The sequence below is a fragment of the Melozone crissalis genome, unplaced genomic scaffold (genome assembly GCF_028551555.1).
Source record: "Melozone crissalis strain CALT ecotype California unplaced genomic scaffold, PUWL_Pcris_2 ptg000004l_1, whole genome shotgun sequence".
Taxonomy (NCBI): Eukaryota; Metazoa; Chordata; class Aves; order Passeriformes; family Passerellidae; genus Melozone; species Melozone crissalis.
In genome coordinates, this window is record NW_026535782.1 from 29,077,450 (window position 1) to 29,102,652 (window position 25,203).

The following is a 25,203-nucleotide window of genomic DNA, read 5'->3' on the forward strand; positions in this document are numbered from 1 at the left end:
GAGACTCTCTTAAAAATACTTCAAATATTTGTACCATTGAATCTAAAATATCTGTGCATTTTACTTTGAATTAATTTTTATGCATCAGTTCAAAATCCTTAATGACCTATTCAACAATAAAACCCAAAAAGTTTTGTGTTTAATTAGCATGCCAGCTATTCCTTGCCTGAAGACAAAACTGCATTTCAAATATCTTTTCAGTTGTTAGCAATTGCTCTTACAAAGTTAATTTTCAACAGTTAAAGGAGGAAAAACTTGCCTAATTGAATTAGTTTATATTTCTATGCTGCAATAGAAAAAGTCAATTAAAGTAAACCACAGGTACTTGCCTAAATAAGGGAAACTATTTCTTTATGAAACTCCAGTGTTTGATATTTATCTGCTTATTGCTGACTGGTTTTATCTGATTAAGAGTTTGTTCTAACTCAACATTGCACAACTACTTCACCTTTTGTGCTTTGTAGACTTGGGATGCAGCTTTGGCACAGACTGCAAGGACATAGACAGATGGATGCATTTTTGAACATAACATATACTTAAGTAAGAAACATCTGTACCATCCTAGTTTCACATTGGAGAGAATATTTTTATTGGAGGTCATGAAGTTTTTGATGTTGCTGGTGCCATTAAGTTGGTATGGTGAGGTCAGATTTTTAATTTGTGTAGCGCAGAACTGTACTAAGGTTTGTGGTTGTTACATTCAAGTAAGAGTTGTCTGTGGTAAAATGTCCTGGGTAGTGCCTACCATGTAAATCAGTACCATCTGTAAATAACACAGGGGTGTCCACATGGGTGCCACTGGCACCTCACTGTCTTTTTTAACATCAAGCAATGACTGTACTGCCTTACCCCTGCACTGGCTCACCTCGGTACCTTGTACAATAATTCTCTCTTCTTGTCCACACATCGACCTCACTGAAAGCCTCACTTCTCATTTCACTGCATGATTGCTACATGAACGTTATAAAATAATGATTTCCAGTTCTCTAATTACCAAGCCACACAGTTCAGTATCCTATAATTCTGGAGTTGCTATTCAAAGTATTCACAGTAATTGCAGAATGTCTGTGGGTATTACTTAGTAAAAATGTCGATCGAAGGATAAAACCCAGCCAAAGTAATTTTTTTCCTTATTTAAATAATTCTTTAAAATAAATATTAAATATCTAAATATTAAATAATAATTTTAAATAATAAATTTATAATTCTCATAAAAAAGAAAATTAAAAAATCAACAACAAAATTTATTCTATTCCGATTTCTCAGTGGTAATTCACAGAAGCTTAATGCTGCTGAGAACGTAAAAGTTTCTTTTGAACACTTAATATTTTAAGTGTAGTTATTCATTCCCATCTTGAAAAAATAAGCTTTGCAGTAGAATCAGTTTTATCTATGAGCAAATACATGATATTTCACTAATCTAAAACAGATGATAATTTTAATGTCAAGTAGATCTTATCTAGTAAAAGTAGCTTTTAAATTTCTTATCTCAGTGTTCAAAGATGCTTAGACTGCTCTCCCTGTAAATTACAGATGAAAATACTCTGCCTACCACTGTGTTACCAGACACAATGGTATCTGTGAGATTCTTTTTTAGTAAGCTTTGGATTGTGAAGTGAAAATACCAATAGTTGCCAGAATCATTTATGGAGCATTTTCTTTTCAGTTCTTTTTGTCTTTTCTCACTTATTTCTCTAAAAGTGTTAATCATTGTTTTCTGCCCCTGGTTCTGCCTGTAACAAAACCAAAAACAAGGCTGTAGGATTTAAGTTTTGCTGTTTATTTGGCAGTAGATTTTTTAGAAGGCTAGAAGTAGACAGTATCATAGGGAAGTATTTTTCATTTTTTCTGTGACACAATAAATTATGAAAAGTAACCTAGCAAGGTAGTTTTTACATTTAAATAATTGCAATTCAACCTTGTCTGCATAGAATTCTGGAGGGTTTTGCACATTTCTCTTAGAGTGATGTTCACATCTGAACTTTCTTTCCCTTGATTGTTTACTCCTTTTCTGTCATACACAGTTAAGTCATATCAAAATGTTTATGCATTTCAGGCAACATTTCAGGGAAAATTACAAAGGAAACTAATCACTGGAAAAAACAAGCAGTGTACATGGGTTAAACACTGTGAACATGTAAAAATACCTGTGTCATCAGAATTGATAATCGAAGACCATGCATGATCCAAGAGCAGTTGTGTTTTTGAAGACTCAGACACAAAATTGAAAATGGGTAAAATTTATGACCCATAAATGGGTGGGCTGTGTAGACCTGTTAAGAGAGCCACAAAACTGGATTCTCAAGATGGTAGAAATCTCAAAAATGTATGTGAGGCTGATACATAAAGGCCTCTGAAATGCTAAGTCCTTAATGCAGTATTCAGGTAACATCACTTTAAATATTAAGATACTTTTTTAAAAAATGGTTATGTTTGATGAACACAACAGCCTCTTTCATTTATAATTGAAGAGATAAACTTGTGGGAACATTCGAGTCAGTGTGTCCACCTGAGGCCTGTACCCTTCCTACTGGACAGATACTCCCATACTGACTAAAGCTACTGTGTCTGCATGGCTTCCAGAAATGGAATGTATGATCATCCAGGTGTTCTAAGTATAGTATTAAACATTTTTACCTGAATTCAATAGTTTGGTTGGTCAAGTGCAGAAGGTGTTGGAAGAATCTCCTAAGAAAAAGCAGATGCCTAGACTGTAATGCCTGTCTTCTCTTAAGTTTGGCAGGTAAAACTCTTTGGTCAAAAAATATGCAGTGCCAAAGCTTTCACACTTTAAATTTACAGGAGTAGTCATCCAGATAACTTCAAAATTACAGCAAAACTATCTGTAGTCCAGCCACATACTAATGGTCTCTTCAATTAATTGTGAAACTGTTTACAGCCTCATTATTACAAAATAATTTTAGGATTGTTTAGCTTTTAGTGAACACAAAATGGTTCCTTACAGAATAATTCTTGTGGAAATTCAATACCACCACCGTCCTGTCCCGTAATCTGTTTTGTGCCCTGAGGTGCCATTGTGTAATAGCCGCAGCAATGCGTGTCAGGATATTGGTTTATTCAAAGGTCTGGAAGGCCAAGTGATCTTGCAGCTGCCTAATCCTGTGGCTAGAATAGGAAAACCCAGCAGATCCACCTCATTTGTTCAAATGAACCTAGTAAGTCAAGGTCAGACCTCCCCAACAAAAGGAACAATGCTGTGGGGAAGTTGATGAGTTGAGAACAAGATTAAATGTAATTTCACAGATTCCCAGGCGTCGTGGATATCTGTAATAGGCTGTAATTCACTAGTTTTTAGTCTTCTGACTAAATAGAACATTAGGGAAAAATTTAAAATCTGAGGTTTTATTTTTCCAGCCATTTTGAACTAAAAGCAGGTCAGAAGTGCAAAAGTGGGATGTAAGCATGGGGAATTTCTCAAAATCACGAGGCTGTAAATCTTCTGGCATGTACCCAGCTCATGGTGCTAAATTTCACTTGAGATCTGTGGATAGGCAATGGCTTGTATTGTTCAGACTGTGCTATCCAAATGTGCTATAATGCTATAATTTGCTATCCAAATCCCAAAACTTAATTGTCAAGATCCACTGATTAAGGCTGGCAAAAGTCTAAAACTCTCTTATTGGGAAAATATCATAGATGCTCGAGGGCAGGCTGAACTTCTGCTTTAATTATAGATAGAGTCACTAGATGGAGCCAGAAATGCAAGAAAGCATTTTATAACCTGGACTATCCTGGATCCATCAAAATTTCCTACTGCATAAAATCTCCATTTGTTTCCAGACACAGAATTTCAACTACATGCATATATAAGTGCAAGATCACAGTACAGTTAAATGGTGCAGTTTTAGTGTGATGGGTGTTTTCGTGCAAACTGCATGTAGTTGTAATATAATCATGGTTTTACATTAAACCTGACTGGCAAAACTAAGCAGAGAATGAGACCCATTAACATATTTTGCAATCTTTTTGCAACAAATTTTCCCTGTAAACCTACCTAAAACTGGGTTACAAGACCATAGCTCTTAAAAACATATGGTTCTTCTTATGCTCTTGCATATTTGTACAATTTGGCTTAGGTTTGAAAAAAAAAAAATCAGCCAACTTTTAGAACAGTTGGGGAGACACTACAAATGCCAACACATACCATCCTACTGCCCTGAGAAGTGATCAGACTTGGAATGTTATGCCAGGAGTACTAATCTTGTAGCTGCTGTCTAGGAGCACAGGAAGCTGCTTTAGTGATTTCAGGCTAGCAGGTAATAGCAAATAACTGAGGAGAGAATCAACACATACTCAAGCCTGGGATTTCCCAATTTTATTTTTTGTTACACACCAAACCAGGCCAGAATGTCTGCTCTGCATCAGGGTGCTGTTCAGGAACCATTTTTTTCTTCCTGCTGAAGCACAGATATCCTAATTCTGTTTATTTCTTGAGTAATTCTGATATGGAAGCGATGTCCTGCAGCATAATTGTAACTAAGCTGGTATGACTAAGCAATACTATTGGAAAATCAGCTGAATAGCAGATTTCTGTTTTCTCAAAGGTGCATTTTTTATGATTAATGCAGGTTTCAAGAAAGCTGTTCAGCAGCATCTCTTCAGATAAGAAAAAAATCCCAGAATGGTTTGGCAGTCACCCAGGATGGAGCACACCCAAAGAAAAGACAGAAGTATGCTTGGAGTGTTGCTCCTTGCTGATATGCATGGCAGGTTTCACGCTTTACCCTTTACTGCCAGCTATGATGTCAGATAGAGTCCTACTTGATTAAGCAATTGCTCTTCCTTCCTGTTTGACACTTTCAAGTGCTTCCACACCCAGAGGACAACCTCCGAAAAACTGCTTGCCGGTACCACCTCCACCTAAGAGATTTTTCATTTTAAAACTTATGAAAAAACACTGGTGAATTATGAACATCACATTTTTCTTTGCTGCATTGCTCTTACTGGATTTCTTCAGTTGCATTCATGCTTATCTGCAATATCCCTTGCCTGACATAGAAGATGCAAAGTTCATTGAAGATTGTGTGAGAGCTCACAACACATTTCGATCCAAAGTGAATCCGCCAGCCAGCAATATGTTTCGCATGGTAAGGTGGTGTTTGGGACCTTTTTGAAATTTTTATAGATTGGGCTGCTGATTTAGCCCAACTTATTCTTCATTTCTACTGTGATGTTCTTTCCACTTCAGTTAATGATTCCTGTAACATATATGTTGGGTCTTTGTATGAAATAGAAAATACATTAATTAGCACAGTATTGTTCAATTTTTAAAATTTGAAGGGAATTTCTTTTTTTAACACAAGATTTAGCTATTCTCAACTTCAGCCAGAGCAAAGGGCTGGATTGCAAAAAATAGTGTTCAGTTCTCAGTATGTCATTTACCTCTCTCTAAGAGAGATAGTAATCTGGTTTATATCAGGTCAGGTTTCATACATGGAAGCTGTTTGACTTTTTAAAAAGTTTCTGAGGAGGCAGTCAGCAACAGGATTTGTTGAAAATCCATCATCTCTTCTTGATTCTTCTAATCTAGAACATGTGTTGAATAAAGGGATTTTCCAGGACAGCCATGCCATTTAGATACCTGATCTTCATTTGCTGTAGCAGGGACAGTAATATCTAGGCTGAAAAGCAGAGCTTGCTACAAATACAGAGAATGTCAGAACAGGTTATGGGTAAGTCACATGTTGTTCAGTGGAATACATAAGGAAATATGTGTATAGCTAGCTGAGGGAGGTAACCCCAGCCAGTGCATGTCACTTCTCTGAGCCCTCCAGCAGCGCTGCATAGCTGGAAAGGAAGTTAAATGCATAACCACATGCAGAGTATGAATAATTTCTAGGAATGGAAACTCACAGTAAAGGAATGACATTCAGAGTACCAGTGACTTTAATTTGCTGCCATGTTAAAAACAATGTCTAATTTAAAAAAGCTAGTGCAAAAGAGTAAACTTACCTGCTCAGAACAAAGACCCAGCAATTCTGGAATAACAGCAAGACAAATATATTTAAATCTCTTGAATCAAAGGTGTACCAATCATGGTACTTACAAGCTCTTAATGGAATTTTTAAATTTTTTTTTTCAGCCTTGAGGTCATAAAAGTTTTCATAATTTCTATCATCTCATGGCAAAGGGCTGCAGAGACTAACCACAGGTTGTGTGAAGCTGTTTTATTGTGCTTGATTTGGGCCTGTTAATGCCTAGCTTCACTTAATATTGTCTGGTCTTTGTATTGGAAGACTCAAGTTGATGATTTTTATTTACCTATTTCACACAAGATGTCCAGGTGTCTCTGAAGCTGCAGAGCACTCTCTGTTGCTATATGAAAGCTCTCTGAACTTGAAGATGATCATCCTGCTCCAAGTTCTCTCTGGCCTTTCTAGTTCTAGTTTCCTGTGGTGGGGTGCTGTGCTGCACCCAGCATTTAACAGGACTTCTGCAGAAGTGTGATTAGATATGTGGTTTTATTCTCCATTCCTTTGCAAAGAGTTTCTAATGCTTTGTTTTCTTTTTAGTCTACTACTTTCAAGTGGTAATAGCCATCTCCAAACCTGTTATTAGAAACATGAACTCATTTTTTTTTCACATCCCTTAACTTGAATTTCCCTGCACTGAACTTTACCTGTCAACCTAAAATCTGCAAGTCTGCCAGACTGGTTTGTATGGAAGTGTTTCCTTCTCAGCCCAGCAGAGATGAGTGAGTCTTTCATTTGTTTTGTCCATCTTCTGAGGAAGGAAAAGAGAAAGGAGGCAGAAGGACCTGAGGAAGGGAGCAGCTGTGATTCTTCCTTCTGTCCTGGCCAGCAGAACAGAATTCCTATCTGGTCTGGTAATAATTGCCAAGTGCAAATCCCTGGACAGCCAACATCTCCTAGGCACAAAGTCCCCCAAGCCCCTCTACAGCTGCAAATTTCACACAGTTACCCCTTCCAGGTGTAGCAGCTTAAAGATTGCACTCCAGCTGTAAATATATTAACAAGTCAGATACAACAGGACAGTGGATAGATCGTGCATGGCCTGCAATAACTAAGGGAGAAAGAAGAAAATAAATTGTTATGGGAGTAGAAATGTCAAGTGAGAGAAAAACTGAAGGCAGGGATGGGAAGCAGAAAAGGGGAAATGAACTCGTTTAACAAGTTTCTGTTTAAAGATGTCTGAATTCAGCTAAGTCACTGCAGTGCAGGTTATAGTACGCTTTCTTCCTTTTCTACAGTCCTGGGATGCTGCTTTAGCTAAGAGTGCCAAAGCATGGGCAAAGAAGTGCAAGTTTAAGCACAATCCCTACCTTAAAATGCCAGGAAAAATGCACCCTACCTTTCGCTTTGTCGGAGAGAACATCTGGACTGGCACAGCCTACATCTTCTCCGTGGAGGCAGCCCTCAGGTCCTGGTTTAATGAAGTCAGCACCTATGATTTCAGCACCAACACATGTACTGACATGTGTGGTCACTACACTCAGGTGAGTCTCTCATGCCGAGTGCTTTATAGTCTAACATATAGTCTAATATATAGATATAGTCTAATTTCACTGAAAATCTGAGCACAGAATTGGAACAGATTGCTTTGGGACAGGAATTACAGCAGGGCTTTGCAGCCCACAGTTTATTGTTGTATGAGATTGGAAATAAATATGAGCCCCAGGGATCTCAAGTTCTACTTCCAGTAATGGTGGAAAGGGATTATCCCCTGGCAATTTCACATATAAAGGGTAGCCAGATAATAAGTGAAAAAATGGCTGTCAATCTGTCATTTGTCCCAGCTGCCCTTCAGGTGAAGTTGCTCCTGTGTCAGCTGATTTAAATTTCCCTGAACTATTTCCCTTCTTCTTCTTCTCTTCATGCTGTTGCTTTAGCAGTATTTGAAGTGCATTTTGTACTTCCCTTTGTCCTGCAGGTGGTCTGGGCAGAGAGCTACAAAGTTGGCTGTGCAGTTCATTTCTGCAGTACAGTTGAAAATTTTCCAGGACTATTCAAAGCAGCACATTTTGTTTGTGACTATGGGCCAGCGTAAGTTGATTGTGGCATTTGAGTTTTGTTTAGTTTGGTTTTTTTTTCTTTAAATATCCCAACATATTTGATCAGATGCCAACAATGATGGGTGCAGTTTTAACAAATTTCAAAATAAGCTACATCCTCATGTCACTTATCCAAGGGAAACTTCCCCTGACCATTGGGAACAGAACCTACTGGACATAGCTGGGACTGCAGAAAATCCCATTCTAAAAAAAGCAGAAGAGCCGATCATAGCTGACACCACTCACCATAATGCAGATGGTTGAAGAAAATATGTTATGACTTCAGTCTCTGCAGGAAAATTGGGAAAGATGTAATCTTTCTGCTTCAGAAAGATTACATCTTTCTCTGGCCCTATACAAATTTCAAACAAGACATTGCAATTTAAGAAGTAAAAGGAAGACAGTCCCCTAGTTGATCTGGTACCTTGCAGTATTTTTACTTACTTTTTACAGGTTTGTTTTTTATAATCAGATGGGTAATGATGGGCTAGAGTCAAATTCTTGTATGCTTACAATAAAACAGTATTGCCTGAGAAGTCTCATTAGTTTCCAGCAGCAGGAGTCAACTGCTCCCCATGCCAGTGAGAGCTCTAATGTGATTTAAAAGGAATTTCAAACAATTGCAATGACCAGTTTTTTGATTAGGGTATTCCCTCCCCTTGACAGCTTTTCAATGACAGCTAAAAAAATACTGTTCCTGTTTTGCAGGGGGAATTACCCAAGAAAACCATATAAAGAAGGACAACCATGCAGTAGATGCAGTAACGAGAAGTGTGTAGACAGGCTCTGTGGTAAGACCAAAGTGATCATGTGAGAAAATTGCACAGAAACAAAAGTGGCATAAATAGCAGTGGAAAGACAACAATGAGTCAATTTGCACTAAGCACATAGTGGGTCTGTAGCTCACCATACAACAACAGTACCAAACTCTGGGAGGAATACTGTAAGAAGGAAATCATTGAAATAATTTGCATTTGAAAGCTCTCAGAGGAAGAAGCCAGAGTTTCTGATGCAGGGAAGTACCAGTTAGACTATTTTCTCCCTTTTATCTGGTCAGTAAGTCAAATCCAAAATTTTAGCCCCAAGAAATATTCACTAATTCTTCTCTCTCAGCAGAAACAGGAAATCTTCTGCTTTTTTGCTTGATAGTGTGTCCTAACACATTTTCCAGACAACTGCATTTCAGAGCTAATAATAAGACTGTACCAAAAACCACAGTTATTTCTAACTTCCACAGTTTTCTGAAAAACAGCAGTAAGAGCTTGTTTGTAAATCTTTCTCCTACTATGCTCAGTGTTATCAGAGTGCTGGTGGAAAATAATTAAATGAACAGTTGTAACAGAGCGTGGAAGGCTCAGGGGATGAGGGGATTTTAGTCAAATCTCGAGGAGCAATTAATAAAGGACTGGTAACCCCTTTGGAGCAGGCCTGTGGCAGCTGTGGGATCTTTGGCCAGTGCTGGAAGCCAGTGCAGAGCTGAGCCAGCACAGCCCATTCTCAAGCCCTGCACAGATGCAACAAAGAAAGGAGTGTGGTTGGAGCAAAAACCTCTCTGGGGAGGAGGTGTTCCCTGCAAACATGCTGCCTGGGTCTGAGAGAGAAGTGGGTGATGGTGAGGGGCTCAGCCTGCTCCCTCCTCCTTGCCTCCCCTCTAATGAGGCAGAGTGACTCTGTGCTGGGTCTGTCTCTGTGTCAGGGTGTGGGCGCAGCAGGGAAGCACACAGCCCGTACCCCATCACTGAGTCTGCTCCAAACAGCAGTGGACCTTGAAGTCAATTCACCTTTATGTCAATTCACCTTATTAAAATCATTGCCTAGTTTGGGACTTAGTAATTAAAGGAGATGCAGCAATATCTTAAATCAAATATGAATTTTATACAGAGGTTTAATGGGGATGGTTTTTACTAGCCAGGCTCTAGACAGATTCAGCTGTAGAAATTATTGAGCATTTGGTGCTCTTATTTCCTACTGTAATATCCTGGCTGACTCATCTGAAAGTCTCAGACTGACACATCACAGGAAAACTAGAAATATCTCAATGACTAGGGGGAACAGGGACAGGAGGAACAGAGAATTTTAAAGTCAAGTGCTAGATCCTACCGCTTGCATTTACCATTTTCTCCTATAGAGCAAATGAGGAATTTCAATAGGATGCACATAGGCAATCCTGCAAATGCATCAAAATTTTAGTAAAGGCATAATTCTGTGATAAATAAGTAGTTATATTTGTCTGTCTATAACTACTTAAATTTGATATATATAACTATTTTAAATAAATTCCATGTTTTGTTATTTTTTATTCCCTCATCTCCATAACACAAATGCTTCCTGATACAGATGTTTTTTTCTGTTTCTTTTACAATTCAATATAAAATATGAACTCCACACCAGTCAGGAGCCTGCTCTTGCTGGCCTGCTTCCCCCTTGCAGGATGTTCTAGGCATTAAGTGGCATCATCAGTGCAAAGGCTTGCCTCTTTACATCAAGAACCACCATTCCATGGTACTCACATTACTTCCTTCTTCTGATCTCTTTGCAGAAAATAAAGAACGTGAGAAGCTGATAAGTACGTATCAAATTGTTCTTGGCTTTCCTGTAAGTATGGCTAAGACTAGGTCTTAACACCTGTTTCTTCACTGCCTTTTAGGTTATGCCAGCTGGTATCCAGACTGGGATACACAGCCCCAGCCACCGCAGCCCCGTCCCCCCAGGCCTCCCCTGCCATCACACGTCCCACCTGCTGAGCATCCACGACCCTCTTGTGACCAATACTGCCTTAGTGTTTTAATTTTAAGGCCACTGTTTCTTGTATTGAGTGTTGGTGCTGTACTTCTAGTACAACAGCAATTTCCACACACTTTTTTTTTATAAGTAATGGTAAATTAAGAGACTGATTGTGATCCTACTGCTGTATTATTCTCACACATTGGGCACGTGTTTAAATAAAAAACACATTTGATCATCTTTCATTATCCCTGCAATCCAGCATGGGAAAGGGTGCTTCTTTACTCAAGGCAAGATAAAAATGGCTGTGCATAGAAGTAATATAATTTATTGGCGGTAGCTGCAACATGGTCCTATGTCTGTATGAGGCTCTTAGCACTAGGGACCACAGAGACTAGATATTCCTCCATGTGCTAACAATCCTCCTGGAAGCCTGGGGCATCACAAAGACATGTCTGCAGTGGCACACTATATCCGAAAGAAGCAGTAATTCATCTTCATTAACCTTCAGTTATCTCAGACACAATTTCCCCCCAGTAATGGAGATTTAACTGTATAAATTACTTTTTATTAACAAGAGTAAAGCTTGCCCTTTGCTTTATTTAGCCTATGTGTTTCAGTGTCCATTACTCTATTGTCAGTTGTACTAGTCCATTCTTGTCCTCTCAGGATTAATCCTTGTTCTCCTTAAGAAGAAGAAGAATACAAGGGAAAGTTGCCAGAGTAAGGATTAAGGTGGGGTGTCAATGGGGAAACTTTAATTTTAGGATGTGAGATAGTGAAAATATCTAAAATGAGAGTAGATGACAGCCATCGTGACTTTTCAGGTAGCAGGAAACAGACAGAAGATGAAATGGGCCCAGGACAGATTCTGGTTTAAGAATGGAACATCTCCGCCTCATTTAAAAAGCCCAAGCCTCTGATGGATTCAGTTTGTTTTAATAGACATTTAGCCCTCAACCTGACCCCCACTCTTCCAGTATAAGTTTGTTAGTGAGTGGAATCTTTCAAGCCAGGAGATACTGACTGATATTAGCAATGCATAACTGTGCTATCAGTATTTAAAGCTGTTTTTTGCTCTTTTGTCTTTGTTCTAATGTTTTAAGAACACAGACTCAAATTCTGAGCCACATTGCAGCATGCCATCCCACAGAATAAAAATGGGCCCCAACTGAGGCTCTTGTTAATAGATCCCTTGGGGTGGATTAGAGTGAAATGACACTGAATGACCAGTAAATAAATAGATAAATAAATAAATGTGGATTAGAGTGAAATGACACTGAATGACCAGTAAATAAATAGATAAATAAACAAATGTGGATTAGATTGAAATGACACTGAATGACTAGTATATAAATTAAATAAATAAACAAATAAGGCAGCTTTATTTTATAACAGTTTGGTTGTAGTGGAAAGGAAGAAAACATATTAGGAAAAGAAAGAGAAAAAGCAACAGTGGTAACAGCATCTAGTTTCACCAAAAGAAGAAAATTTATCCAAAACTTTTCTGCAATACATAGTGATTGCTATGAATAGAATTACAGGGGCCAAACAAATAGTAACAAAGAAACCTAAAGGGCAGGAGAGACATTTGCCCACCACAATTAAAGAAAGAAGAAAAAAAGAAAGGGACAAGGCTGCTACAGCTCTAATGTGATCTTGTAGTTCAATTTCCTTATTCTCATAGTAGTGTTTTTGAAATATGACTCGTTTCCTGTGACTAGCTTTGTATTCAATTACCATGGCTAAGGTAAGTCCAGCCCACAAATCTTCCGAGCAAAATGCTGCTGGTTGAGCTAAAACCACTTCGTTCAGCTGAAACAGTCTGCTTTTAAAGCTCAAAGACCAGACGTTGAGAAGCGTGACTGCAAGGAAAGGACTAATGACATTTGCAGTGCATGCCTTAAGCAAGTGCTCGGTGACGGAACTGGTTGAAGAAAACTTCCTTGATGCCTGTGCACAAACCGCAGAGATGAACAGACTTTGGGCGCCGGCCCTGCGGGGGCAGGACCGACACCGATGCTTTTTCCCGGCGGCGTTCCATTGCAGTGTGTTGTACAGAGAGCGAGTAGCAGCACAAGCACAGGCGGCGGGCTCTCCAAAGGACACCGGACTTTGTGGGGTTCGCCCCGTCCGGCCCGCAGCAGCCGCGGCCCGCGCCCCGCCACCCCCGGCGTACGCAGCGGCCGCGCTGAGGGCCAGGCCACGCCCAGCCGCCCTCAGGCTCACGAGGGCTCTATAAATACCGGCAACCGGGCACAGGGCCTGCCGGCTTTCAGCACCACAGCTCGGGACGTCCAGGGATGCCCTTAGATCCGCCGTGGTGACTTTCTGCTTGCACCATCTCTCTCCTTCTCCCTTTCTCAATGACAGGCAGATTTTCTACCTGTGCGCTGGCTTTACTACTCTTTTGTTGTTCCTCTGATTCTTTTGATCCGTCGAAATTGCCTGATCCTCGGGATCCTGAGTTTATTAAGCTATGTGTGGAAACCCACAACACATTGCGGTCCAGAGTGGATCCACCAGCCAGCAACATGCTCTGGATGGTAAGGGAATCTTCATGGCTTACATACAAATTTGTAGCATTGTGATGCTGTTTATGATTCTCAAAGATTGCTTCTGTTATCAAATGCAAAAAATCAGAAAACAACCCCAAAAAACCTGGGGTCATAAGACTGACCGCTTTTCAAAGCAGAGAAGAAGGCTGTAATTGTCGGGTGGGATATGTGCAGTTTAGGGGTGACTGCAGTTCCTCCCCCGCAGCCGCAGCTGCCCGCCCTCGGCCCAGCGGGGCTGCTGTGCTGGGTTGTGTGAGGAGCCTCTGGTTGCGAGGCGCCACGCGCAGCTCGGCAGCCGGGGCTGCGAGGTTTGTGCTCCTCTGAGCACAGCTTTGCTGCTCCAGTCGGCGAGGGCAAATCCTGTTGTCAAACAGCGCCGGAGAGCTTTCCCTGGGCATTCCCTGCAGGGCTCTCACCCTGAGCCAGCAGGGCGGCAGCTCCGTGGGGCTGGGCCTGCAGGGAAAGCCAGAAAGCACCGAGTTCATTTTCCGTGTCTGGTTGTCAGACACTAAAAGGTAAGTGCCCCACTTAGGAGGTGTAACCGCACAGTAATAAAACTTGAATTGCAAACATGACAGGAAACATATTTAGTTTCGCTTCTAGATGCATCTTTTAGATCAGCTCTCCTCAGCTGTGCATCCTGGCCTTCAGAACATGTTCCTTGGCTCCTTAGACTCTGTATTTTCTACATTGCTTTACTGGCCCTAAACAAACAAAATATTGTTAGGATGTGTTAAAAGTGCAGTGTTTATTTTTAAATTGTGCTTAATTTCTTCTTTTGAAAAAGTAAAGAACTGAAATCTAAAAAAAAAAAAAAGGAAGCATAAGAAACAGACAAATAAAGTGGATCTAAACCAGAAACTGAATCACAGCAAGTTTCTTTGAAAATACTACAAAATCCCTAGTCTTAAATATGACCTCTTTCAGGAGCTATTTAATGTGGAGATAGCAGTGCAATACATGATAAAATCTATTACAAAACTAACAGCATTAGAACTGAAAAGAATATTTTGAGTGGCCTTTTGCACTTCCAAAAGGCAGAAAATAAAATGGTGCTTTTATTTCACAAGGAGCTTCTTTTTTGCTGGAAGTAATTGTCCACCTAGATATGTAAAAATTAAGATTGAATTCAGGGCATTCTCATAATTGCAAAAGTAGTTTTTAAAAGAAAATGCAAAATAGAAACTCTTTTAATTGCAAGTAACAAAGCTCAACCACTGGCATTTGTAATACATGTATTATAAAATGAGAACGTTGAGCTAAAATTTTTTTACGTGACAAATGTGAGCCCTTTCTCATCCACCCAAAGCACTACTTAGTTCTGTTCTAAGGTTCCTCAAAAACAGCAGTCTCACCAGTTTCATCAGGGCTTCATAACAGTCTCCTTTGAATTAGTACTGCCTTACATAATTTTTCACATATTATGCATTAAATTTTTCCTCCTTAAGTCAGCAAGCAACTTGTTATAAAATGAAAACTGGGAAGCAGTTAATGAGGGGGAAAAATGGTAAGTATTGCTTCCTTAAACAGCAGTGATATCTATATGCAAATCTCCCTGTCCTGTGCATTTTCTTTGCATGCCATTCAGTCCAATCTTTCTGTTTAAGTGCAGTATTATAAGCAAATATGGAGTGTAACTACAGTTAAACCAAAAATCATTGTGAACATTTCTGTACACTGCTTTTCATCTGTCAGCCAGATCAAGTATTCACACAAAATGGAAAGTATATTTAAACTTACTATGCAACTTTAAACTTAGTATTATTCATACCTTTATCAAAGTTTAAACCTATTGCTACTATAGGATGAGGGGAGGAGTTGCATGGACTCTTAAAAAGCAGAATGTGAAAAAAAGAGACCATGAAATGCAAAGGTGCATCCCCCACTGTTGTACTTCTTTCATGATGGTCTTCTCAGATGCCTTGACAAGATGTGAAATGAAGCTTCTGTCTTAACTGTCTGAGTTATCTTCCAGGACTGGAAGACAAGTTCTGTACAATGCCAGATTTTATCCATTGTCCTGAAAAAGTATCTAAGGAAGTACCAACTGCTTGTTTGAAATAAGACTCCCTGCCCCAAATTTCATACTTGATGTACTGAGATCCTATCTAAATTATTTATGTCCTAGTTTTGTGGGTGTATTTGGTTTGCACAAACAGGTTTTGAAAGCAGAGAGGTCATACTGGGGTGGCTTCTCTGAGAGGCTGCCAGAAGCTTCCTGAATGTCCCACAGAGCCATTTCCCGCTGCTGGCCAAGGCCAAATCCTTCAGCCACAGTGGCAGTGCCTCTAGGATATGTCATTCAAGATGGGGAAAGGCTGTGCACAAGCAATTGCAGCCAGAGAAGAGTAAGACCATGTGAAAGGAGCAGCTCTGCAGACACCAAGGTCAGGGCAGAAAGGGTGGGAGGAAGCGCTCCAGGCACTGGAGCAGAGATTGCCCTGCAGCCCGTGGTGCGGCCCAGGGTAAGGCAGGATGGGACCCTGCAGCCCATGGAGGAGCAGAGATCCACCTGCAGCCTGGGGAGGGCCCACACTGGGGCAGGTGGAGGCCTGAAGGGGGCTGTGACCCTCTGGGAAACCTGTGCTGGAGCAGGGGCCTGGCAGGAGCTGTGGCCCCATGGAGAGAGGAGCCCACAGTGAGCAGGTTTGCTGGCAGGAGCTGTGGCCCCATGGAGAGAGGAGCCCACAGTGAGCAGGTTTGCTGGCAGGAGTGGTGACCCCATGGAGAACCCACTCTGAAGCAGTGTGCTCCTGAAGGACTGCACCCTGAGGGAGGGACCATGCTGGAGCAGAAGAGCTGAAACCCTGGGAAGGACTTACATTTGGAAAGTTGGTGGAGACTGTCTCCTGTTGGAGGCAGCTGGAGAAGAGTGTGAGGAGTCCTCCCCCTGAGGAGGAGGGAGCAGGAGGGAGTGTTTGATGAACAGACCATAACCCCCAATTCATGTCCCCTTGTGCTGCTGGGGGGGAAGTGGAAAATCAGGACTGAAGTTATGTCCTGGGAGAAAGAAGAGGCGCGGGGAAGATGTTTAAAATTGTAATAAATACAATTAATTTCCCCAAGCTGAATCTGTTTTGCCCATGACAGTAACTGATGGATGATCTCTCTCTGTCTTATCTCAATCCAGGGACCCTTTGGTTGCATTTTCTCTCCCCTCCCCAGGTGAGGAGGGCAGTGATAGAGCAGCTTTGGTGGGCACCTAGCCAGTGTCCACCCCACCACATTGGGAAAATACACCTTCCACAAACATTAGGCAAAGGAAGAAATGAAAGACATAGGTTAAAAAATATTTTTAAATCTCCATAGATGCATTTTGGCATGATCTTGTGGTTTTTAATTACCAATTGGTAGTGTAAACAATACACATTGTTTCAGACTTAGGTATGGTACAAAAAAAGTTACTTAGGTAAAATATAGACATAAAATCCAGCAACCTACCTTTGTTAGATTCTACCAAAAAATCTACAAAAAGGTAGATTTTAAAATGCACCTTTTCTTTCATAATTTCTGATCCATTCAAAACAATTTCCTTAGCATTTCCATCATTTGCAGAAGCAAGTAAGCTATTTTAATTAATTCAGAAGAGGAAAAATAAAAAGTTTATTAAAAAAAAAAAACAACAAACTTCAGTACAAACTAGTTCTGTGCTGGACAACTTCATTTACATAACACAAAGTATAACTAGGACTACAAGCATACATTTGTGGTACTGTATCTACCAGGAGGTACAATGTTGTAATTACTCAGGGTGTGGGCACAAGAAAACCCAGCAAGAGCAGACACCACCTCCAGTGCAAACAAAAGACATTTACATAACTCAGTTGCTTAAATAGCCACTTTCTCTAAAACTGAATAGCAAGTGAATGAGTCATTCCACAAATATGAATTCAGTACTCAGGTTTCAAGCCACCAAACACAATGATGCTCACCAAAGGGTTGAGTTTAAACTGTCCCCAACATCGCAGTGTGCTTGTGAACTGACCTGCCAGCCATGGCCTTAAGCAAATATGAGGCTACACAAGACTTTTGCATTATTGATATGGTAGGAATAACCCTCATTTTCCAGTTTCCATGTAAATTCATTTTAATTTACATTAATGTTCTGTCATGGCCAGCACAGCCTTGAAATGCTCATTGTGCCACAAACACTGTATTTGGCTGATGTACAGCTCTTGGTGTCCAACAAGCCAGTCAGCCAAGATCATTCACCACGCAAAAAAAATTTCTTCAAGCTTCATCAGCAATTTAAGTTCAAATCAGAAACAAATCTACAAGCTGATTTACCATGTAGCTCTGTAAGTCTCCACAGAAGTAAAAAATGAATGAACCAAAAGCATCTACACAATTGAGACACAGCTTTTCCTGAGAGCTGCTCGGAATTACTGCACTGCCAGCATAACAAAGTGATTTTTAATTGTCTTTATTTTGCAGAGTTGGGATCCAGATTTGGCAAAGACTGCAAAAGCTTGGGCAAAGAAATGCTTATTTAAACATAATATATACCTCAAACAGCGAGGGAAAGTTCACCCCAAATTTGCCTTTGCTGGAGAAAACATCTGGACTGGCTCAGCTTCTGCCTTTACCGTGAAAGGAGCCCTCTCCGCTTGGTACAGCGAGGTTGAATTCTACGATTATGACACCAATAAGTGCTCCAGAGTATGTGGCCACTATACACAGGTAGGCATTGCATTTCTCCATCTAAACCATGAACCAGCTTTGCCATTTTGATACAAAACCTCTACATTTCTGTTGAAGATTCAGTGAATCTTTCCAGGTTCTGTGGTCTTACTATATGTCTGTGTGCACAAGATGTTCTTACGTTCCAAATTATGGGAGGAAAAGAGTCACTGTGTTATTACTTAAAATGTGGCAGTTTGTGGGGTTTTTTTGGAAGAAAACAGTGCAGCTATCAAGCAGTCAGATTAGCCAAGCAGTGGCTGAAAAACAGACAACAGCAGTGGCTGTGAGCTGCATAAGTAGAATGAGGTCCCAGCTCTGTCAGGCAGACTTCAAATGCCAATGGCTGGAGAAGTACCATAGTGAAAAGAGGTGTCTGCAAACATCATGTGCACACTTTGTCCAACTGCTATTCCCAAAGGAAGCAGGCAAAGGGAGGAAACGGACTGCAGCTGCCATGCAACCCTGCAGTCACTACCCACAGCTATAGGATAGCAGGACAGCTTGCAACAGCAATTCTAGGCTTAAATTTTGACCTGAGGCTGTTTAATATTTTTTGCAGAGATACACATGTGCTTTTAGGACTTGAGTAGATGAGGGGAAGCTGGTGGGCTTTCTGAACTTGTGTGCAGAGAAGATATTTGGATGCAGGAGCTGTAAGAGGTGACTGTGCTGCTCTTTGATCTTGCTCTCAAGAGCACTGCAAGAGTCAGCACCTGGAAACTGCACAGCACACTTTACCTGACACTAAAAGCACTGTGCTGTTGACCATGGTGTTTGTAGAGGAGTGGGCATGCAAATTCATGGGTGTAGAATAAAAAAATAAGATTATTCTCACTTGGAGTTAGCAGTGATAGCGATTGTAGCTAGAAGATATATATGTGACAGCCTCAGGAGGTATCCTTGTGTCTTTCCTGTCAGGGAACTCATCATTCCTCTTCTTCCCAACTGTGGAGAAGAGAATTTTCCCTGGGGACAATTACTGCAGTTACCGCAAATCACTGCTCAGTCAGTGGCCTCCTGGGATAGGGAAGGTCCTTTTATTCAGTCCTTCACAGTCATCAGGAAAGAAGTTATCTACAGCTGGTGCCAGGAACAACCTCTGCTCTGCCACTGCACTAAGAAAACCCTCAGGAGCCTGAGGATTGTCCCATCTTCCCAGAGCTGGTACCAAACAACTATAAACAGAAAGGGCCAGTCCTCCCCTTTAAGTCAGAGTAAGCACAAATGTATTTATGTTCTAAATTGCCAGGATCCTTCCATATTGCCCATGTAGTCAGTCATTGCTGCTGTTTTATCACCCTCAAGTACTGCTGTGCCCTTGTCTCCCCTCTGCTGCCGTCATGGGACTTTATTTTCAGGACTGCAGCATTTGGCTGCATTCTGATAGGATCCACAGAAAAGCTTCTGGTAGAGAGAGGATCAGTAAGTGAAGTAATGGCCTTGCCCCTAGATTATCTTAGTCACTGCCATGATGTTAAAAGGCAGGAGTGCAGCCTAAACACAATCCTCCTCCCAAAGCACCAGTGCCTTTTGAAAATTTGCTTCATGTCCCCGCGGGATTTAGTGAAGGGGCAGCCAGCCCTCATAAGAGCTGTAGCAGATCATGCAGCCTTTTCTGCACAGGTGTGAACTCAGCTCCCACCAGCAAGAAAGATAGAATGCTAATGGATTAGGTTGAAACAAAGGAGGTGAACTTCACCTTTCTCCTTTGCAAGAAAGGAAAACAACCTGTTACAGCCAGTTGTATCTTCTTTCTGCACAGTTTTAACAAATATATGGTGAATTGGGTAAAATAATCAGTCGTTTTTCAGGACAAACTATGATTTATGAGATCCATTATTGCTGCTTTTCCCTGTGAAGCCTGCCAAACGAGTCCTCCTCATTCCATTTGTATGTGATAAAACAAGGGAGAGCATGTCTTCTTCTAACTCTTCAGGTGCTAAATCAAAGCCTTCTCACCAGTGTATCCATCTGTCTTTGCAGGTAGTTTGGGCTACAAGCTACAAGGTTGGTTGTGCTGTGCACTACTGTCCCACGGTGCAATACATCTCCATACGCAACGCAGCACACTTCATCTGCAACTATGGGCCACCGTAAGGTTTTTTGTTATGGGTATTTGGGTCCTACCCCTTCCCTTCCACAACATGCACATTTATTAGATCAGTCCATTTAGTCCTTTTTTTTTTTTGTGGGAGGAAATAGTCTCCAAAATAGAGAAGAGGTTCACCTTTGTCCAACCAGCTGTTTTTTGTTTGCTAGATGAGGGCTGTATATTGGAGACAAAAAGCAGATGGACTGGAAGAAAGGATTAAATATAAGATGTTGACATGAAAATACTGAAATGATCATCTGAAAGTTAATCCCTTGCTCCTAAATGCCAAGATGGCCCCAGACAGTTGCCAAGTCCGAAGATATTCCCACACGTGCTTGAGGAATTAAGCCCTAAGTCAATGGCTTGGATAAACATTGAAGCGTGCAGTGCTGGCAGCCTGCAGTTTTAGCAGTTGAGGGCTGCTTAGGAGACTGAGGCTGTTCAAGACAAAATTTGATCCAGAGGTCCTTCATGTGCATAGTCAGTAGGATATCCAGCTAGGATAGATGTATTATTCTCTTCTCCAGCTAATTAATACCACCTCAGTATAAATGCAGCTTTAAAAGCCTTTGGCCAAGCCATGTTGGGCCAAAGCCAGGCAGCCCTTGAGCTCAAGCAAGTTTGGCATTCCTTTTGCCAACGTCTCATCCTTGGAAGAATATGTACCCCTGACTAAATATCTTGAAATGACACAGCTGCTGCTCTCCCCAGAAGCCCCACACCCAAATGTGCAGAGGGCCAAAATCCCACTGGATTTCTTGCCCTGTGTTGGCATGAGGAAGAGGAGTGGTCCCTTCACAGCACCCAGCAAAGCAGACAGGGCACTCTCTGGAGGGGCAAGGTGCTCTAGAGAGGGCTTTAGAGCTGGGCCCTTCCCTGCTGGGTGAGGACGCCACAAATGGTCAGTTGCATGCTAACAAGTGGAGGAATGTCACATCCAGCTGTTGATTTTGAGAAGCAGCAGCTTCATTGCTTTGTTTCAGCTCTGCCAAGGGCCCAGACAAGATTCACACACAGTTGCCTCAAGTAAATGTACTCTTCAGCTTAGACCAAGCAATGAAAACCCTGCCTTGCTGAAAGTAATGAGGTTTTACCATGAAGTTTCATCTCACTGCTGCGATTTCATGCTTACAAATTCCCTCTCTGTGTTCATGGGCAGTTTGAGGCATGCTGTAAGTCTTGCTTTGGCCATACTTTGAGCAAAGCACTGAAGCTGTGTTTGGTGCAGTATCAGCCTGAGCAGAGGTAGTTGGTCCCACTCACACCACTGGCAGAGGGAGGTAGCAGGAGAGAGTCCTACATCACTCCCAAAATATTAAACAACAAATGGATGAAATCACCACCTATGATTCTCCAACACCAGAGCTTTCCTCTTCAAGGCTGAATACACACATACATACACGGTAACTGAACCTGCTCTTGCTTCTATAGCCAGAGCCAGCTGTGAGGTTCCAGAGTCTCCATGCACAAATTACCCAACTCTGAGAGTGCTTTAATTCCCAGGTTTGCAATGCTGCTGTCTCCAAATTCCTAAACAGGGTGTCCCATTACACCTAATCTCTTCTGTTTCTCTGAATGTCTTGGGCATAGGGCACTCAGATGGAACTCTTGAAAAAAACCCCCATCATTCTATCAACACAAGTGAAGCAGAACTCAGGTTAAAACCTAATTAGCAGTAGGTATTGCCATCTTCCCGAGGGCTGTTTGACAGCAGTGGTGTTTTCCTTCGCAGTGGGAATTACCCAGTGCAACCATACAAGACGGGAGCAGCGTGCAGCGAGTGCGGTGGTGAGACGTGTACCATGACGTTGTGTCGTAAGTAGAAGACAACCAGACATCCTCCCCAAGCATGTGTAGAAAGGGAAAGAGCACACAAAAGATAGTGGCAGGAGGCAGGCACAGAACTCTCCTGTTCCTAAATATAGGCTGAAAACCTGCAGTCAGAAGCCAAGTGGGTAGTGGTACATAAAGAGAAGGGATGAGGGCAGGAGCCTATTTTCTACCCTGGGGAGTGATGAGAGGGGTCTGCTCTTCAGGTGCTGGAGGGTGTGTTACAGGAGATATGGTGGCTGCAGTTTAAAGTTGTTACCCCTGCCAGAAATTACTGCTTGCGGAAACTGAAATTTATGAGAATGGGATACCTGTCCTGGGGGCTCCAGGTTATCCACACCTGATGTGTGAGCTGTGGCTTGAGCTGGTGCAGTTCCAATCAAGCTTTGCCCCTGCCATGCCACTGCAGGTGGGGAGAGCAGCCATGGCCCTGCCAAAGCTGCTCACTCCAATGACCATCAGCCAGGCCATCTGCTTTCCCCTAAGCACTGGGAGAGAACAAGGCTGACATGCAAGTGCATTCATGGAGATGCAGTGCTCAACTCAAGTCTGACGGCCTTCCTGATATGCCTGCACTTGTCTTTTTAATGGCTGCATGGAGTCAGGAGGGAAGGAGAACTGAAATTTCCATAAAGACAAGGCACTGTGCTGTAGCCATTGGCCTGTGGGGAGCTGAGGGTATGGTCACACTTTACCCCAGCACTCTAACTTTTGGTGAACTAAAAGGAGTGGGAAGATGCTGTTAAAACATCAGTACCTAAGGAATTTAAGGGAGTCTTGGATTCACAGAGCTGTTTAATGTTAGTTGCAGGCTCTCAAAACACAGGCCACAAGGCAAAAATCAGTGATCTTGGGAAGCACACCCAGGAGAGAGTCCTTTCTACACCAGCCACTGGTTATAGAAGTCAAAAAAGTGTGATAAACCACTCCTCACCAGAGTCCTGAGAGTCATTGCAGGGCTCTCCCAGAGTCAGCAGGTCTTTGCTTTTTCCTGAGAAGAAACACATCAGCTGTATTTATAAGCCCATTGTGATGCTCACATTTCATTCCCTTTTGGTTAGAGTCAAATTGTTTCTAAATTATAAGTGTGCTTCTGTTTACTTCTTTTCTCTCTCCAGAAAATGAAGAGCGTGACAAAGTCGTTGGTAAGTACCATTGGAATTATTGTTACCTTTTGTTGCCCTTGTTGCAGTTATACTTGAAAACAAGTGAATTGTTTTGTTTACAGAGAATACCAGGTGGCAACCAGACTGGGACAGGCCTGCGTGTGATGAGTTCTGCATCTCCATTATTGCTTTAAGATTAATACTCTTTATACTGACATTTGTGGCCGCCTGGCTCTTACCAAAATATTGGTCTCTAGTACCTGCCAGTGGGTAGCACACATGTAGAAGACCACAAGAGCACTTGGCTCAACTCATCTCTTCCATTCACATAAGTTACAGGCAGCACAAACATTGGTAGAGACATCGTTTGCAATGTGATTTACAAGTACAGAAATAACACCTTCATTGCAGGTCGTAGTTAGAAGCACTGATCAAGCAGCTTTCTCATTGCTCAGAACCAGTTAAAAGTTAAAATAGATTTAGATGTTAAAATTGTTTTAAAAGTTAAAAAGTTAAAAATATTTTTAAAGTGGAGCAGTGTGCATGTGATCTGGTGGGTATGGGGGCACATTGTCCAGGCAGCACACTAAGGTGCAGGCAGCTGCCCAACACACTTTAGGAAGGGCTGGAGAGTGTCCAGCCCCAGAGCCAGGCCCCAGCCCACAGCCAAAGCACAGGCAGAGTATGCACCTGTCTCATTCCTATTGCACTCTTACCTTGGGCACTCCTACAGCAAGATGCAGAGTTGCCTGTATAATTTAATTTTTTTTAAAGGAATTTTTGGATCCCTGTGAACTCTGGCATTTGCATCCTGGGGCAGGCAGCACACTTCCCAGTCTCACAGAGCACTTGCCATTGGTACTTTGCTTTGCTCAGAAATTGTTTTTAAACTCATGGCATCTGTGCCTAAACAGTTTCACCTGTGTTTACATGGTTATGTATCACTGCAATCTTTCCTGCTGTGGTTTTTTATTTTTTTCAGTATAGGGGTTTTACTGCTGTTTCAAACAATAAATTGTTATTTCCTGATTCCTGTGTATGGCAGTCATGAATTTGCAACATGACCTGAAGCTTAACTGCTGGTGCACAAAATAAACGCAGATTCAGCTCCAACTTGCACAACACTAGAAACAATACTGGGAAACATAGAACTCCAAATAAAATCACACTGTGCCCATAATTACAAGTTTGGTTCAACAACTGCCAAAGAACAAATCTCCTGGAACCTGCACATCTGGAGTAGGCAGAAGGCTGTGGGGACAGCTGCTGCCTTCAGCTCAGTATGTCTCTACCAAGCACAGTCACCCAGCTCCAGCAGAGTCTGGAAGCAGCAGAGCTGCACAAACTCACAGCTGGACCACAGCAATCCCTGTCTACACTTTTAGAAGCTTCTGCACCCTGTCCCTCTGCACACACTGCTGTGGGGGAAGTTCCCTTCACCCCTTCACTTCTGCAGTACTGTCACCACAATACCTGTCAGTGTTTCTGCATGCCCACTCCTGACCCTGACCTTACTACTGGCATGGATTTTAACTGAAAACACTGGAACTGGGACCCAACATTTCTCACATTACACTTCCAGATCATTATCTGCTAGTACTCTTATACTAGAATCATTTCAATATCACAACATTCCTTGAATAATTTTTCAAAATGCAAATATGTCTGGGGACAAAATTACAAATTTCATGCTTGATATATCTTTATATATAAACACATCTTTGGTGACTGCTGGAGCCTCCATAGCCAAGACAGCACTCACAGACACTCTTGTGTGAAACCCAGGCCTCAAGTTCCATGTACTGCAAAGTCCCAACTAAAAATCAGCTGTCAAGTGGCACCTGGGCAGCAGGACGTAATGTGTGGGTACTCCTCCTGCACAGGGCTCCACAGCAGACTTTGCAGGGCAGTCTCTGCCCCCCATGTGGGGTAGTGTCCTGCTACTGGAAAGAAGAAGGCAAGATATGGAACCAGACACACTGCTGTGTCCGCAGAGCTTAAAATGAGCTCAGCAGGAGTTCTCTCCTGCTTAATTGCGGTGTGGTCTCCAGAAGAAACAGAAGCAATGCAGAGACTTGAAAGTTCAAAATGTTAACAGTTTCATTTAACTATATACTTAAGCAGCTCTTAGGAAATCCTAAGAAAGACCTTCCCTTAAAAACCTGCGGGCATAGGGGG

General features: G+C 41.8%; 2 protein-coding genes across 2 annotated transcripts; both read left to right on the forward strand.

The window, feature by feature from the left end:
- Positions 1-4,928: 4,928 nt before the first annotated feature.
- LOC128938916 (glioma pathogenesis-related protein 1-like) lies at positions 4,929-10,903 on the forward strand. Its single transcript, XM_054279565.1, has 6 exons — positions 4,929-5,108; positions 7,232-7,477; positions 7,912-8,024; positions 8,741-8,823; positions 10,572-10,598; positions 10,680-10,903. The coding sequence occupies exons 1-6, from the start codon at positions 4,929-4,931 to the stop codon at positions 10,901-10,903; spliced, it is 873 nt and encodes a 290-aa protein (XP_054135540.1).
- A 2,139-nt stretch (positions 10,904-13,042) lies between these two features.
- LOC128937828 (glioma pathogenesis-related protein 1-like) lies at positions 13,043-24,002 on the forward strand. Its single transcript, XM_054277676.1, has 6 exons — positions 13,043-13,302; positions 17,749-17,994; positions 19,981-20,090; positions 21,822-21,904; positions 23,038-23,064; positions 23,148-24,002. Exons 1-6 carry the CDS (start codon positions 13,123-13,125, stop codon positions 23,297-23,299), a joined length of 798 nt encoding a protein of 265 aa, XP_054133651.1. The 5' UTR covers positions 13,043-13,122; the 3' UTR covers positions 23,300-24,002.
- Positions 24,003-25,203: the final 1,201 nt, after the last annotated feature.